At 38.2% G+C, this 17,638-nt stretch overlaps 1 protein-coding gene across 1 annotated transcript in view; it reads right to left on the bottom strand.

The window, feature by feature from the left end:
- TOX3 (TOX high mobility group box family member 3) overlaps window positions 1–17,638 on the bottom strand; it is a 106,853-nt gene that overhangs the window by 21,591 nt on the left and 67,624 nt on the right. Inside the window, exons 2-3 of the mRNA XM_029237542.1 lie at window positions 10,748–10,813; window positions 5,965–6,216 (exon numbers count right to left, since the gene is read on the bottom strand). Coding sequence (XP_029093375.1) covers window positions 5,965–6,216; window positions 10,748–10,813 — 318 coding nt within the window. The remainder of the gene's footprint in view (window positions 1–5,964; window positions 6,217–10,747; window positions 10,814–17,638) is intronic.

The raw sequence follows: 17,638 nt of genomic DNA, 5'->3' as shown, positions 1-17,638 counted from the left end.
ATAGGAAATCCAGTAATTTTATGCTCAATTATTTAGTTATGTCCTATAGCGAGGTTAAAATTTTACTTCCAAATAAACAATCAATCAACATTTACGCATAACAAGTGCATTCCTAACCCAAATAGAAACTGAAACAAACACAGTCGTGCCAAATACATCAATGATAATTACAGACCTACATACCCTAAAGGTTATATTTATCAAAATCTCTGCACCGAAATAGATACTTTTTACTTAATAACTACTCTCGGGGTTATAATCAAACATACCTACACATGAAAGTTTTGTGAAAACCAGTCTTCCCCAAAGTTAATAGTTTCTTAGCAAAATAAAAATTTCAAGAGTTTATCATAAAACAATGGTATTTTCTTATGTACCCTCTAACTCCTTTGTTTTACCAAGGAGTCAGCTCTGTGTTGATTTTATTCAATCCTAAATTAAAATTTTAAAGAGGAATTCCATTTTTACAGCTGTTGATACTTTAAACCTCCTCCCCACCTCCATTTTTATTTAGTATTAAGGTACATTCTTAATAACAAATAAATATTCTTTCATTATCCTTTCATTCATTCATATATTCCACAAATATAATATTTATTGAGAGCCTCGTGTATTCCAGCCCAGACACTGTTCCAGGCCTGAGGATGACAGTAGCAAACAAGACAGATGAGGGGACAGGACAGGCCGTAAACAAGCAAAGGAGACCGTTTCTAAGGGTGACAAGTGAGGCCAAAGTACAGGAGTAACTCTCATCCCTCTAAAAACTGTTTGACCCATCAAGCCAGTTTTATTTGGGAATCTGAGTGACGTAGAATGGTGTGTCTTCTGTCCCTAACCCACAGGGAAATACTGCCAATGCTATAGAAGGTTATAACTGTAGAGTATATATGTTAAAAACAAGATACAGGGAAATAAACCATAGCCTAACTTTTTAATAACATGTTTCCTTGAATGGGATAAATCAACCAAGTAATCACATGTTGCCCTTCACAAGAGCTAATTGGGTTTTGTAGAAGTTTGGAACATGCCCCTCCTTTAATACATGATCCTAAAGTTAACTCAACCTTTAAGACAACACTCATACGTTCGGGGTCAGTAGGCCTTTCCAGGCAGAGAATAAAGAATATTTCTTTTAAGCCGTGTATGGTACAAGGTTATTTGCTCTACCAAAAAAGGCAGCTCGTAAAATGTCTGTGGCTTGGGTATTTTGGGTAGACGATTGTCCAGGTGTAGCAACAGTTAATTAAAGTGGACCTTGGACAGCATGCCTCTTTGAAGCAGTCATCAGACTCCGAAGTTTTGTATTACGTGGAAGAGACACTGCTGACCGAGAACTCAGTTTGATAAATGATCGGTCTCTAATGATTAAGAACAATACATAGCACCTAGTAAGTGCTCAGCAAATGTCTGCTAGAGTTAATATGGTTTTAATTATATACTTTGGGCTTGGCACAGATAGGTCCCATTCCACTCAAAGTGAGTTATTTTGCTTATGTAAGATGTGCCTTTTCTATTGTTAATTTACAATAAGAATACGTTTCGACCATGACCTGACCAAAAATAAACATTACTGAGTTAATCATTCAATTTGTATGAGAACTTGTTGGTCCCCCCAATGGCTAAATGGTAATCGTCCTGTGGAATTTAGCTCTGCCGCCTCTATTGACAATGGCAATGAACCTGTCCATAACAATAATAAGGGCTTGTTCTAATAGAACGTTCCATGCATTAAACACATTAATGACCCATGAAATAACTGTTTTATCTGTAACACATTAAGCTACATTACTAAAACGATGTATTAATTGAAAAGTCTGCGATTTCTCTTGACGTAAGATTTTGGATAGTACAAAAATGGCATGAAAGTTATTTTGTGAAAATAAAAATAATTCAGAATTAGACCCCTACTAAATGACTGTACGAGAAAATCAAAACTTCTAAAATAAGCCTGGTAATTTTAGGAGTATTATTTTGATACATTCTTATTTTTCTGATCAAAAATGATGTCTGTCTGGATTATGACATAAGAGCTTTGTGAATATTTTAAAAGCTGGTACTTTTCTTCTCTGTGTGCATACCTTCTGTAAGACTTTTTTCTCTCTCATTCTCTTTCCTTAACGGGTACAGAGACTGCCATACCCAAATTTAGCTCCCTTACTTCCATCTTTGTCAATTTTCTAGTACTATGTTTGATATTATCAGAGCACCAGTAGTGTTCTCTATAAATATGTGCTATCGCAATTAAGTCCAAAGCAACATCAAACAGAAAACGTCGCTCTTCCAAACATGAAACATAATGCACGAAGAAAAAATATGTGAATTATCAGTGTGTTTTATAAATTCTCTTTTGGGGGGCATACAAAATATCAGACTAGAGACAATTATGTTACTGTCTGTTTCTTGGATATCAAAGAGAATTTTGAAATTCATCAAAGCTAACCTTCTGTTATGTACAACAGGCTAAGCTGAAAAGAATGTTAACAAGTTCAATTTTCATTCAATCAGCACTACTGCTCTCTGAAATGTTTCATTGCAGGAAAGAAATAAAAATAATCTATATGGTAATTATGAGGATGAATCCCCCAGTAACTTTCAGCTACATGAAAGGTCAGTTCTATTCAAGATATTTTATCAGTCCCCTGCACATACTCCTGTCCTGTCATTTTAAATCTGAACAGCATTTTATTTTCCCATTTACTGCTACCTGCAGAATTAAGTACTTAAGCCAAATAAGAAAAAAAAAAAAAGAAATGTTGAATGCTGGCAAAGGCTATAATAGCATAGAGATAAATCGTTCAGCTGCTCTCTCAAGCCTCTAGGGCTGCAGATTTTTCTTCTCCTGGTGCACTGTGGGTATTCAAAACTTGTTCAACATGATTTCATTTCATTTCAGGCACTGCCTGAGAAAACTAAATTACAGAATCAATCATACAGAAGGTCAGAGTGAGACTTCATTACAAGTATTGCATGCTTGCATGAATATCTTTCATTTATGACTGACCCAATATGTCACAATAGCTGTCTAGTAAAAATAATCCACTTTCTGAAATTGATGTACTACTGATGTCAATGCTACTCAGCAGGCTGGGCAGATTATAGAGAGGTGTTAAAAAAAAAAAAAAAAGAAAGAAACCTTTTGGAGCGCACGTTGTAGATTTTTAGGATTGCAATCTTTTGTAGATTAAAATAATTTCCAGATGATCATCTAAACTGACAATAATGCTTAGAGGTAACCAAACTATGACTGTTGATTTCAACTTGCCAGCGACACCCTGTGTGAAAATACACACATCCACAACAAGCAAATCAAGGTTGTTCTTTGAAGTCACAAAGGCATCGACTTTCAATTTTTTCAACAATTCTCTTTTGAATACCAGGGCATTATTTGCATATTTTGAAATGGGATGCTAATCATTAGACTCTTTTTAATCCCCCCTTTTCTTTTTTGTTCCTGCTTTCTGTTTTTTAAATATAATGGCAGAAACTTAAGGAAGATAAACATGTTGTGCTGGTTGCCAACAAAAATGCAGCTAATCAGTAAAGTGACAAACAGCCACTCTTTCTAAAGGAAAACCAGTGAAGCTCTGAAGAAAAGCTGGTTCAATACCCCATAAACAAGCTGGCTTTTCTTCTTATATGAAAGTCTTAATTCACCATAGCAATCCTTAACAGACAGCCATATTCATTTGGATAATAAAACTTCTTACTTGCATAAGGTATGATAACCGGTGCACACTGGGAAGCCGAGTGCATGATGTATAAAGTATTATTTATTATTTTTCTGGTGACCTTCCTAAGGGAAATCTCCGAGGAGCTGCTGTGGAGCATTATGATGTCGCCAGCCACCTTGGTACCCGGAGGGAAATATAGAAGAACCTTGACATAACCTATTTTTAACCATGCCTCTGGCGATTCTGAATTCAAGTTTATAGGTGAACATGTCAGGTAGTACATAGAACAAAGCCAACGACACATTGTATTCATCATAATTCTGTCCTGGTACATTTTATTTTTTCCAACATTTGTGATTTAAAATCCCATGACATTTCTTCAAGGTGAAATTCTACTAGAATTTTCAACAAGATTCATTTGTTTCCAGCCAAAATAAATATCATTTGGGTTCAGCAAAACTTCAGAAAGGCTCCAATAAATGTGATGAGGTCCATGTAAATACCATGACAACATCTTGCACTTGGCTAAAGTACTCATACTTTTAAAAATCAATGAAATAATTCAAGGGCTTGAGTGATTAGCAATACATTACAAAAGAAGCATTAAAAATTGAGTCCTCTCTTCCAATGCCAGTCCGTGAAAGCATTGTTCTTTAAGTGTATGTGAATATCATAATTATTTTATGATTCCATCTTTAGTTCTTTCCCATATAGTAAATTCAATTGACCATGAAATGAAATTTCATAGTCAAAATGCCTCCTTTACACTTTTTTTTATAGCAGCAATAACAGTTTTATAGCTTTAAGGCAAGGTAATTCATCAGATGTTTAATTTAAAGGCAGATTCTTATATTATTAATAAATATTTACCAATTTAATAAAGCACACATTTTAGCATGCATTATATGGTCTTTTAACTATTTCCCTAACTTAAATGAGCCTCGCTGAGCATCTATGAATAATGGTGAACCCTAGGCAAACTCTCTTGGTGACTAAACACCCTTTTTATTTTTATTATTTTCCAGGCACAACGTTGCAAGCCTCATTATAGAGGAACAGAGGACAGAACCCTCCCTTCCAGTGTCAAAGGGACAAAAATGTAAGAAAGTTCACAGGAAACAATTATTTGTGATGGCGAAGAACGTTTATGAATACTTAATGACCATTTCCCGACTGTTCCCTGCATTCTTTTCTGACAAAAAAGTAAAAATAAAAACCCTGATGTTCAGCTCAGACACAAAAGATCACAGGCAAAGAAAATTATGTTGCCGCAATCCTATTTGGGAAAGTAATCTTATATTTCAGAGAGCACACTGAATCTTTGCACTGCTAATCCACTACATATTTGGCAATCATCTGTTGTTATCTGGGGAATTAACAATGAAACCAATAAACATCGCTGGCATGGTCATAATGTGCACAGAAATATGTAAACAAGCAATAGGAATTGTTTTTTGTTATACCAACACATCTGTTTCATTTTGTCAGGGTTAAAAAAAAAGCCCTATAAACTATTAATCTTGTTTTAAAATGTCTGCCTAGTACCTCACCTAGATAGACACAAATGCATTATATACTATGGTAGAGAAAAAAAAAACAATCCCAGCAGATGAGCTTAAAATACTTAAGCAGATTTACTCTGGTGATTGCTAACTATAATTGCACACTGAGAAAAACAGAACCAAAATTATTGCATTAGTAACCTTGGCTCTCTGGAGGGCCTTACTTGATGTTTACGACAATAAATACCACAATTAGGTATACTTCACACAATAACCTGCTCTATATTTTTCTCTGCTGGTTATAAGCAATTATTCTTTCTCCCTTTCTCTGTACCACAGTTTGATATTTCATCTCAGATAGGAGCAAATCATGTATCATAAACGTGATGCTTTAATCCAACAAATGCAAAAGACCCGGGCACTTGATAAGGGCTTCCATTTCTAAAAACTCTCCTGGGCAAACTTTCAACTCAAGTACACCTCTTTGTCAAACCAAAGGCAAGGGGAGATGCCTTTGCTTTCAAACCAATGAATCAGACTTCTCAGAAACTCATTTCAAACCAGAAGGAACTTGTTGGGTCCTCCTCTTTCAAGTCAACCAACCCAGCGCGCTCTTGTCCCACACCAGGGATTAATCCACTACCTGCATTTAAACGGCATTGGGAGGAACAATCCACACGTCCTCCGGTGGATAGGCACGAGCATGTTTTAGCACATGGGCTCTCAGATCTTTACCCTGAGAAGGACAAACAATAACTAAAACACTTTCAAGCAGTAAATTTGCTGCCTACCATATGCAACCCACTGCTATGAAGCACGCCATCTTGTTCCACGAGATTTCTTGAGATTGTAATGGAAGGAAGATCCAGGCTTTGAGGGGGAAACTGGGGCGTGAATTCACTTCCCTGGGAAGGCAACGGATCGCTGAGGCCTTGAAAAGGTAGAAGTACATCAGGCATGCCCAGAGCGGGGTCCGACTCTGGAGGTGGCGTGATCGGGGGTATTTCAAACTCCTCATCTCCGAGGCTTGGTGTATGGAACGTCTGCTAAAGGAAACAAAATACAGATATCTTCATATTCTCTTCCTATATCTTATTTCTCCTTGGAGGGAAAACGAAAGATTTCGCATGAAAATACTACAGAGCTAGGCCAAATATTGATTTCTCAAATGAAAATACCTTAAACACAGATTCCCATACATAAAGTTTTGCTGATCATTCTGATTAAAGATTTGAGTCTCATTATCATATGATTTTAATGGAGTATCAGTATTAACAGTTTTTTAATGCGTACTTAATTAGCAACATCTGTCTTTGTTGTTAGTTGGAGCACTAGCGACATTAGATTTGGCTGTATAACAAATTACCACTTTATTGATATGTTAGTGAAACGACTCAAACGCTTACATTATCCACATGCTTCATCAAATGCTGACGATTTTGTGGAGCACACACACGACATTAATCCAGAAGTGAACATTACACATATTTACTTTCTGCCACAATATATAAAACAAGTGATATTGAATGTATGGTTTGCTTTTTAAATTTCCTTATTGGTATATCCTCAAGTGCAATGAATGCTTCCATGGAAATTGTTACTGTTTGTAATAAAGCATTTCATATAAGGATTATCAGAGTACATATATCCGCGGCTTTTATTTAAATTGTAAGGAGAGTTATTTTCTTTTATAGGAAGATTTTGATATGTATTTATCAGAACACTTTTCTTCCAGTCTTCAGCTTTTTTTTTTTTTTTTTGCGGTACGCAGGCCTCTCCCTGTTGTGGCCTCTCCCGTTGCAGAGCACAGGCTCCGGACGCGCAGGCTCAGAGGCCATGGCTCACGGGCCCAGCCGCTCCAACGGCATGTGGGATCTTCCCGGACCGGGGCACGAACCCGTGTCCCCTGCATCGGCAGGTGGGCTCCCAACCACTGCGCCACCAGGGAAGCCCCAGTCTTCAGCTTTTAAAGACCATTGAACGAGCATAGAGATATACTGATAGAAATGTTCTAATTCCATGGATGTTGCTCAATTACCTAGACAAGTGTTACTTCTCAAGACCTAGGTAAATAATGCATTGTTTTCTTCATGGCTACTCAGATTCTCAAAGATAGTGTTTTCACATAGGGCCTTGAGATGCAAATCAAGGCTGCCTTGCTGAACCCCATGAATTGTCTTTCTTAAAATAGAACTTGGATTTTGTGGGGAGAAGGGTCAAGGTCTAGAGTATTTTTTTGGTAGGGTGAAGGGGTTCAGGGACAGCTCAGATACTTTTTTATTCCTAGCTCAGAGAGTCAACATTATAGTTCATTTATTACTAATAGCATTTTTTGAAGAATGAATTGGTGCCACATAATTTGAATCTGTTGTAACTGGTTAAAAGGACTAATTAAGGGCTGAAAATCATCCTTCTTCAAGCTATCAATGATGATGTAACTTAAGAACCATTTGAGAGAAAATAGAAACAAACGCAAGGGGAAAACAAACAAACAAACAAACAAAAAAAACATTTCTTGGGCTTCCCTGGTGGCGCAGTGGTTGAGAGTCCGCCTGCCGATGCAGGGGACGTGGGTTTGTGCCCCGCTCCGGGAGGATCCCACATGCCACGGAGTGGCTGGGCCCGTGAGCCATGGCCGCTGAGCCTGCGCGTCCGGAGCCTGTGCTCCGCAACGGGAGAGGCCACAACAGTGAGAGGCCCACAAAAAAAAAAACAACAAAAAAACAAAAAACATTTCTTGCCTATGGAACCTGTCAACTACTATTTGTATCTCACCAGAAATAAAGAGGTCACAAGCTATGGGAGTCTATGGCAGGACAATTGAACATCTTGAGGTTCTTAGCAGATTCAATAGATGCAAAACATTAGAGCATAATAACACATTTGAAAGCTAGAATGAAATATTAGATTTTCTGACATATTTATTCCAATAATGACCCCCCCAAGGATGTCAATTTCTGACTGTGGTACCCCGAGTTCTCAAACACAAAGGGATGAATTGGCCACAAGCGTGGTTGGCTAATGAATGTAACCCTATGGCTGCATTTGCCGTTATTTTGGCACTAATGTGGTCTAGTAACAGATGCAACTGTAATTTGTGACTCATTTGCTACCCCATTACTGCTTAATGAAATCTAACATATCACATTAACAATACGGATAAACACTCATTCTTGATATGTGGCATTTGGCTGTTTTCATTACCACTGTAATTAACACTTGAAATATTATTTCAATAAATATTTAAAGTACTTTAAAAATGGTCAGGGTAATCATGACACAGACAGAAAACATAAAGCGAATGTGTGAATTTCAAACTCAGCGCATCCTGGTCCCCGTAGTGTTATCTACAGGGCGATACCTATGGGAAGGGGATCGGTTTCAGGCACAATTTCGACTTTGCAGCATCAAACCTAAAGTCTTCCTGAATTAGTCTGTACTCGTTAAAACGTTAAAAAAAGAAATAAATTTACTTTTAATGCAGTGATTGGGAAATTAGGCACATACTATAACATAGTGCATTAACATTTACTTGGGCTTTATTTTTTGTTCAAGAAAAGATGTACAGTGAAATAATTATATAAGATTACTTCTTAAATTCTAACACGTCTTAAGCGAGGCAGTTAAAATTAAGGAGGTTGTCATTTTTATTTCTGTTAAGGAATAAAGAGAGATCTTACATATTATGTGTTCCTCCAGTATATTTTTTAAAAGACAAATTAATTTTGAGCTAGAATTCAATATATTACTATTTCATCGCCTAATAAAATAATACCATAATATTATATTATATAACTAAGAAAATGCTAAAATCTTAAATGACTTTTAAAGAGGGGTAATCCATTAAATATAAAGTTAAACATTCCTTAGAGAAAAGAGTAATCACAGCACTGGTTGTCTGAGATAATAAAAATAACCAAGTATGGCAGCAACCAAAGAAAAAAACATTGACTTTCGCAACTGTGCCATATGACCAGTATCAGATTAATCAGTTAGAGTTTACATGATTACTTTTTGCAGATACTGACTTTCCAGTGTTTACCTTGTACATGTTAAAGTAGTATGTACATGATTAAATACCATCTGTACTGAAATGTTCAAAACATTTGTTCCTTTTGATAAAAATGCAAATCTGGAGAACTGTTGTATCAACATATAACAGCCAATGTCTGACACGGTGAATTATCACAGCTGGAATTAAATTGTCTCTGAACAGCTGCTGGCAGTAGAGCTTTCATCAATGTTTGATTCAAATGTAGGGAAAAAAATCCTACAGAATGAAACATCATGTTGTCCTTACAGATGGGGTTTGTGCTCATTATCACAAACAACACAGCAGCCAGTGCCAAACAATATTCCCTTATCTAGGCAGTATCCTTGGTTAGAGAGATGATGGTCACTGCAAAAATGATTAATCTACGCATACCCTTAGTTCTCGATTCCCCAACTTTTTCTACTAATTTCTCCAAGTTAATTTCTTCCATACCACTTGCTTCCCTGTAACTGAGATCATTTACGAAGCCATTATGATTTTCATTCTCTGGGGTCAAGCTGGTCCAGTTTCCTATATTTGAATGTATTTGGAAAATGAAGACTTTTTATTACAGGAATCACAAGAGGAAATGTTCCATTTGGACCAATTTCACTTCTGCTTGTTCTTGTTTTAAAATCTTAAATCTCACACAGTCTACCATTTTTAAGAAACCATTTCTTTTTTTAAAATTTGTATTGGAGTATAGCTGATTCACAATGTTGTGTTACTTTCTGCTCTACAGCAAAGTGAGGCAGTTATACATATACATATGTCCGCGCTTTCTTGATCTAATCAAGATGGAGGTTGTTCTGGAGGGCAGGCCAATGAGACCAAGACAGCAGCCTTAAGTCACTAAGTAGGGAAGGGCAGTGAAAACAGCAACAAAAATATGTTTGTTCCATGGGCACTGGTAAACTGCAGACAAACTCAGAGCCACCATGGTGTTGCATTTCAAATCCATCGCCTGATTTTCCTAGCTATAGCCGAGTCTTGGAGCATGCCCATTCATTCATTCATTCAGTACATATTTATTGAGCAACTACTATGTGCCAGGCACCGTACTCGGGTGTGGGAATCTAACAAAAATACTCATTTTACACCACTCTCACTGAAGACCCCAGAAATTGTAATACTGTTCTGCCACACTGTTCCCAAACCATGTCAACTTAATGAAATTATCCCCAGAGCTGTGTGAAGTTTAAATATTTTCTATTAGGAGTCCCTTCCATCCTAGTTTCCAAATATAGTTTGGATAGATATTCTATCCTTTCTTATATACTTACTTTTGCTTGCATCTGTACTCTTTTCATCAAGAGATGTGTATGTGAATTACCAACGTTCCTAACAGCCTATGGACGAGTGATAAAGACTTGTCAGGTTATTTTCTCTTCCAATAGGTTTTTCTCGTTTTTCCTCCAAAGTTGTTACCTCGTGCCACGTAATAACAAGATAAATTCAATACTTGGCTTTTCCCTTCAAGCCTGTTAAATGATCTAAATAACACACAAAACATGAACAGATACATTAAGGCAGACACCTACCTCGCTGGCTGCAAAGAAAGCGTTGTTTGCTTCAGCCATATTCATGTAGTTATTGTTATTTCCAAACTGAAAGAAAACAGATTGTTTTATGTTAATATGCAGCATCGTAAAGAATTCTGGGGGTTTACTTACTGCTTAGATGGGATTTGGAAAGAATGTTGGTGTTGTGAGATAAAAGGGTGGTTTCACTCGGACCAAATGTGAACTGTGACAGATTTCAGAGCACTATGTTATATGCTGTCGGCTGGTTCCCTCAGAAAATAAAGCACCGAGTTAAGCTAACGCGATAATTCTAGAAAATAGTGTTGTTTCTCATCGAGACTAATAGCAAAGGGAGACAATTGTAAACATTTGGCCAACTGGTCACTAGTGGGTGTTGTTTATCGAACTGGCATTTGTCAGGTTAGCAGGAAAAGAGTTTCCAAGAAAATCACCCTGACACATTTTTAAAGCATGTTGGGATTTCATAGCTTACTTTTCAAGAACAGATGTCACAAGTGTGGGTAGGTTAAAACGTGAATTAAAGTGAATAGAATTCAATTCCCAGGACTCAAATTCTATTTTCCTGTGAATGGGGTGTGGCATGAATATAAATAAATAATAAGACTAAAGAGTATTTTTTAAATCTCCAGAGTTTAAAACGATATCTATATCCATCAGAGCTGTTGAAAACAGTGGTATTTAATCTCTCAATGTAACATTAAGTGCAAAGAGGTTTAACATATAAGCGGGATCCTATGAACACAGCAATTTTTATTTAATTCCCTAACACAATAGCCCATTCAGGCCATCACAAATAAGACCGTATCAGCATTTCAGACATAAGCTCTTTCCTTCTAGAGACCTGTTATCAAAATATAAAACTTGGATTTTGGCAGAAACGTATTTTCAGGTTCAGATAGTCTAAGTAGGAACGTTTTGTTGCTTTAAACATTCTCTTATCAGTCTGGCAATGTGGAAAGGCTCTGTGAGCATAATTATCCGGAGCTATATTATTTTCATGATTTTTAAATGGTAAAAGAATGCCCTTCTTTTTATAAAGTGTATTATTTCCTTCCTTTCATGCATCAAATAACACATAGGTTTGGTCTCCACAGGGTGAAATGTATATCCATTCTCTATTATAAATAGAGCTAGTAATTATTTAAAGTAAAAGACACAATTTTCCCAAAGAGATGGGTACACAGATAGATACAAACACACAGATAAATACAGAGAATAAATATAGATACAGACACATAGATATGAAAGACCCACATAATCCTCCTCCCAATAAACCCACAAGCACTTATTTCTGGGAGGCTCTCATCCTCTGACTCTGAACCTGTAGGATTCGTTCACAGAAGCGGGACTGACACGCTGCACTTTCTCATGTCAGGGATCCAAGAACCAAGCAGGATTTATACGGAAGGCTCTAAGGGTTCCAGAACGCTGTTATGGTCTACAGAAGCAAAATCCCACCCTGTAAAATCACACCTAAATACATCCTCACACAATGAGCTCTCAGATTCATTTGGATAAGTATCTTTATAAGGATTTATGAAAGATGTATTTGTGGCGCTTAAGAAAGCCCTTTATCTAGTTTCTCTGAAGGCATGTGACATCAAAAACACATGGTGATGGCTTCACAAATGTATACTTATCTCCAAACTCATCAAGTTGTATACATGAAATATGTACAGTTTTTTTGTAGGTCCATGATACCTCAATAAAGTGTTTTAAAAATCATTTTAAAAGTAAAAAGAAACACGTGAGCAGGAGCATGAACACACACACACACACACAGTTTTCCCCCATTTTTTTTTTTTTTTTTGCAGTACGCGGGCCTCTTCCGTTGCAGAGCACAGGCTCCGGAAGCGCAGGCTCAGCGGCCATGGCTCATGGGCCCAGCCGCTCCGCGGCACGTGGGATCTTCCCGGACCGGGGCACGAACCCGTGTCCCCTGCATCGGCAGGCGGACTCTCAACCACTGCGCCACCAGGGAAGCCCGATCCTGGAATTTTTGATGAATGAATGATTTTAGAATTAAGATCTCGGGACTCCATTTAGAATGTTCTTTTTGGAGATTTATGAGAACTTGGGCCGCGATGTATATTCCCCATACCAATTCCTGACTCAAACCTCGCGAAAGCCTGTATCACAACTTTACTGTAGGTTTTGTTGGGGAATTAGAAATCCATTTAAGGCAAACAGCTCATTATCAGCGAGCATTTTTTTAAAGATTAAGCTCACTTATTATCTAATAGCACCTAAAACAACAAAGAAAAATAAAATGGCTATTTAATGAAGGGCCTAAACAATTCAAAAAACAAATTAAGCTTAGAGTGAAATAAGAACTGGGTTAGAAATCCTCTTCTGAACAGTTAGTATGCGAATGTAATTACTGAAGAAACCACAGCTAATCAGCTGTGAATTGTATCCATTAATTAGTATTTGCCCTGGAGAAATGAGAAAAATCAGTAACAACGCTGGCACGGTGGCGCACTGATGAGCCACGAGACGGCTCCCACCGTGGTTCCTCAAGCAGGTGGCTCCAGTGGTCCACGTAATTTGAAAAGCTCTCACCTGAAGTACTGAGCTGGAATTACAAAGCACTCCTGGAATATCTTTTGTATCTATATAAGGCCTTAATTAATGGCTTTTAATTTGGAAACACTCGGCGATCAGGCGGGAACAGCTATAAATCATTTCAAATGGAAGCAAAAGTTCCTATTCTGTTTGGGGTAAAATATCTCCTCTGCACAGATGGATTCAAACGTTGACTTGTTGCAATCATCTTTCTTCTGTGCAGTGGGCTGGGTCCCTGGTTTAGAGAGGAAGGGTGTTCAGAAAAAAAAAAAAAAAAAAATACAGGATGCCCAGTTAAATTTCATTTTTAAATATACCACTTTTTATTTTAGTATAAGTATGTCCCTTGCAGTATTTGGGATTTACTTATAGAAAAAAAATTATTCTTTATTTATGGGGGATTCAAATATAACTGCATGTTGTATGCTTTTATTTGCTAAATCTGGCCACCCGACTGCCATGGTGGACCTGATCGGGAAGAAAGGGATCCCACGTTTCCCTGGCTTTACCTTATCGAGTAATGCTAGCTTAATTTTTTTTATTTTCTTTTAAAACATGACCTCTGAATCTTGTGTTGCTTGTTTCATGTGAGAACAGGTCCAATTCTGAGAGAAAAAGTGATCCTTTGGGGCAGATCTCTAATATAATGACCTCAGAACAGTTAACTTTAACTGAATTGTGTACAATTAAATTTATGTTCTAAGAGACCATGACATCGGTAAACACATTATATTACAAAAACCCTAGGTCCACGAGGGAAGGGGCCTTAATTGCGTTCACTGCTGTCTCCCTCAGAACTAACAACTACGCCTGGCATATGAGAAGCCCTCCACTATTTGTTGAAGGAAGGGAGAGAGGGAGAAAGGTCGATTGCATTTTAACTTCAGTGTATCATAACCAACTAACTATCATAACCAACTAAATGAAGCAATTTTATCCCTTACTTTTTTTTTTTCAGTACGTGGGCCTCTCAGTGTTGTGGCCTCTCCCGTTGCGGAGCACAGGCTCCGGACGCACAGGCTCAGCGGCCATGGCTCACAGGCCCAGCCGCTCCGCGGCATGTGGGATCTTCCCGGACTGGGGCATGAATCCGTGTCCCCTGCATAGGCAGGCGGACTCTCAACCATTGCGCCACCAGGGAAGCCCTATCCCTTAGTTTTTTATGATGATAATGATAATAAGGGTTTACCCAGTGAAGTCCTCTACATAGTTTCATTTAACTTTCCAGAGTGGGACCAAATGTAATTTATTTTCCCAAGAACCAGTTAGAGAAATATAATTACTATCCCTATTTTACAGATGAACACACTGAGGCTTTTCGGGGTCAGGCAACTTGCCCAAAATCACAGATACAAGCAATGAAGTCTGACATCCCTCCTGCTGCATAATCTGTATCACTTAGGTTCCAATCGCAGCAAAAAACTTCAATATTTCACTCAGCGATCAATTTCAAAACTTTATTTTTAACGATCTTACTCAAATCTTGAATTTCCCAGAGGTATCTCGTTTACTAAGTCTAGTAAAACGTTCCTCAAGAAAAGGGTTCCAAAGTCCAATAAGTTTGGGAAAGGCTGCGAATCACCACCCTCTCTTGGATGAGTCACAGTGCTCGCTGTAAAGTTAAAGGCTCTGAGAAGTCCTGCAGTTCACTCTTCAGCAAGTATTTCTATGCCTACAACATGCAAGACACTGGAGACAAAATGACACAAAAGACAGCAAGGTTCCTACTTGGACACACCTGACTCTTCTTTAAGTGGGAGACAGTAAACTTCCCTCCCAGGTTCGCTGTGGAGCACTTCCTTTTCGTTTCCCCCACGACACCTTGTGGGAACACACTCTGGGAAACCTTGTTCCAAATCCTTTATTGACAGTACTTTCTTACTCTCCCTGGATCCTTCTTATAAAAGCTAATATCGTAATTTTGCACCATGGTAAAATTTACACATTTTGCGAATCAACTAAATGCGAATTTCTACATTATGTGATTCTAAGTCACCTTAATTTGGCCTATTTCCAAACTTTTTCGATGGTAGCTCTCCACTGATGTTCCTTGCAGGATCCCCTACCCAATGATATAAGGTTCTTCTATGGGATTTCAAGAGTCAGAACAAAATATTTCAAATAAATTAAATGAAACTCAGGTGAAACAGAGAGTTAACCACTCTAAAGAGCATTTAAAAACATTATGAAAGAAATAGGCCAATTCCAAGTGTTTTAAAGACCTCATATATATTGGGAAATGGTCACTGTGAGGCAGGGGCATTTATGAGGTGTGCTGGTGATGATCGGTCCTTTCCAATTTGATAGGCTCTAATAGGTGTGATCCCCAAAGATACATTCCCAAAAGATATAATTATAAAGCAGTGCTAAAACAATTACTCTGCGTGTCGAACTTCTGTATCTTAATAATTTCACAAAAGAACATCTTCATTGTACTTGGAGGTAGGTTTGCTTTCACTGCTTGATGAGTAATTATAGCTTTGGCAAATACAATTTATGAAGTACATCAGTTAAAAAGGAGCATTGCAGGATTAAAAAAAAAATTATTAAAGACCATCGTGTTTGTGGCCTGACGAGCCATGTGAAATGCCAAAGTAAATTAATGGAGATTGTTAAGTCTAGCTCGTCCAGCAAAAGGCTTGGAAGACAGTGAAACAGCAGACAATAACCCATCTGTAATCACAAGACGAAGACTTCAGCCACACAACATCATTTTCACTGAAATTATTTTGACACCCATGTGAAGAATTGTATGGGCTTCTAATAAAGCAGCATTAACTACAGGGTATCAAACAGCTAAACGGCACAAATTTAATCCTAAAAAAAAAAAAAAAAAAGATAATCCTTTGAATTCTCTTTTCTTTTTTCCCATTAGATTTGTTAGCAGACACCATCCAATCTGATGCCTCAGTAAGGACATCTGTCAAGTTGCTTACACAAATGAACTGTGCCATCATGGATCAAGTGTGCCAAGCATGGTCACATGATAGAGAAGGCTGCACTGCTAAGTTCACACACTCTCGAAGCCTCTGTTAACTGCCCCGCGGAAAAGAACTTACCAGAGATAATCAAGTTTTAACCATTTTCAGCAGTGGTAATCTGTTTCAAGATAGAAAGCCCAAAAGAGTGAACACAAGCCCAATATGGTGAATGATAATAACACTGATGATGATCAGAGGTAAATTTGGAGTGCCATACCAGGAAACAGAGAATGACCTGGTCAATAAAGTCAGTCTGTACCAACGGTTAGGGGGTCAACAATAGGCTAGAAACAAAAAACTGCAAACAATGGACTATGAGGTATAATTAGCAGAAGAACAGACATACATATACACACATAATTCTGCTAATTATACAATTATATATTGAGAGAATTATGCACACACATATATACAATTATACACACTTACATATATACATATGCACACATACAATAACAGGTTCAAGTACAAAGCAAGATTTTTTTTTAAAGAAATAAACTTTCAAAAATATTATTTACCTTTGCATACACTAAAAACTCCTAGATAATTATCTCCCAAGCACCGGACTCATATATACAATTGCCCACAGCACTTCCCCTTGGTTGTCAATAGGCAACTCAATCATGTGAGCAAAACTGAATTCCTCATCCTCTCCCCCAACCACTCCACCCGCAGCCTCTCCTCATCTCCTTTGATGGGGAAGTGACTCAGTTCCGGTGATTCAGGCCAAAAATCATCCTTGAATCTAGTCTTTCTCTCTCCCTTCCCTCATCAAGTCATCAAAGGACTCTGTTGGCTCATCTTTCCAATTATATCCAAAGCTGACCGCTTGCCACCCCTCCGCAGGATTCAGGCAGGCCCCAGCCGTCCGTTCCCTCCTGCATCCCTGCTGCAGCCTCCTGGCAGGTCCCGCTGGCTCTGCCATGCTCCCACCACAGTCTATTCTCAGCACAGAGCCAAAGAAATCCTTTGAAAATCCAAGGCAGATCACATCGCTCCTCTGCTCAAAACTTTGCGATGGCTGCTCATTCACCCAAGGGAAGAAGCCCAAGTCTGTACAATGGCCCCATTTCTTCTCTGACCTTTGCCAGTGTTCTCCCCCCTTGATTATCCTACCCTAGCCCTGCCGGCCTCCTTGCTGTTGCTTCAAGACCCGGACACATTCCTGTCTCGGGGCCTTTGCACTGGCTGTTTCCTGTGCCCAGACTGTTGTCCTTCCAAGTGTCCCCATGGCTTGCTCACTTCCCTCCTTTTGAGTCTTTTCTCAAATGTCACCTTCTCTCTGACCACTGTATAAAATTTCTTTGCAGCCCTCCTCCACCTCTAGAACTCTACCCTTCTT

The sequence above is a fragment of the Monodon monoceros genome, unplaced genomic scaffold, assembly GCF_005190385.1.
Source record: "Monodon monoceros isolate NGI ecotype Baffin Bay Population unplaced genomic scaffold, NGI_Narwhal_1 Super_Scaffold_10, whole genome shotgun sequence".
In the NCBI taxonomy this organism is placed as follows: Eukaryota; Metazoa; Chordata; class Mammalia; order Artiodactyla; family Monodontidae; genus Monodon; species Monodon monoceros.
This window is presented reverse-complemented; position numbering and strand designations above follow the sequence as displayed.